At 60.4% G+C, this 417-nt stretch overlaps 1 protein-coding gene across 1 annotated transcript in view; it reads left to right on the top strand.

Moving 5' to 3' along the window:
* The window catches only part of KIFC3 (kinesin family member C3), a gene marked incomplete at both ends in the record, with an annotated part of 3,789 nt that overhangs the window by 2,629 nt on the left and 743 nt on the right, over positions 1-417 (top strand). Inside the window, one exon of the mRNA XM_029086902.1 lies at positions 154-284. Coding sequence (XP_028942735.1) covers positions 154-284 — 131 coding nt within the window. The remainder of the gene's footprint in view (positions 1-153; positions 285-417) is intronic.

Below are 417 nucleotides of genomic sequence, written 5' to 3'. Positions count from 1 at the left end.
TGGCCAGCGCAGACCCAGCGTGCACCAGTGATGGTCACTGCTGCTGCCAAAGGGGTTTGTGCAGCTCTGGGCTTTGCTCCTGCTTAGAACAAAAATGCAAAATAAAAAGCAAGAGGGTGTTTTTTCCCCCCATTTCTCACTCCAATCCATCAGGGAACAGCAGCAAACCCAGGGATCAACCAGCGGGCCCTGCAGCTCCTCTTCTCCGAGGTGCGGGGCAAGGCAGCCGACTGGGACTACACCATCAGCGTCAGCGCCGCTGAGATTTACAACGAGACGCTCAGGTACGGGGAGCGGGAAAGGTTTCTGGTGGGACGGACGAGTGGAGCTGCTGGGGGGCCAGCAACCGTGGGCATCACCCTGTGCTGCTCTCCTCCCCGTCCCCCAGCCCTGCCGTGGCCGCACAGCGTGTTCCCA

The sequence above is a fragment of the Antrostomus carolinensis genome, unplaced genomic scaffold (assembly GCF_000700745.2).
Source record: "Antrostomus carolinensis isolate BGI_N321 unplaced genomic scaffold, ASM70074v2 scaffold44689, whole genome shotgun sequence".
Classification (NCBI taxonomy): domain Eukaryota; kingdom Metazoa; phylum Chordata; class Aves; order Caprimulgiformes; family Caprimulgidae; genus Antrostomus; species Antrostomus carolinensis.
This window is presented reverse-complemented; position numbering and strand designations above follow the sequence as displayed.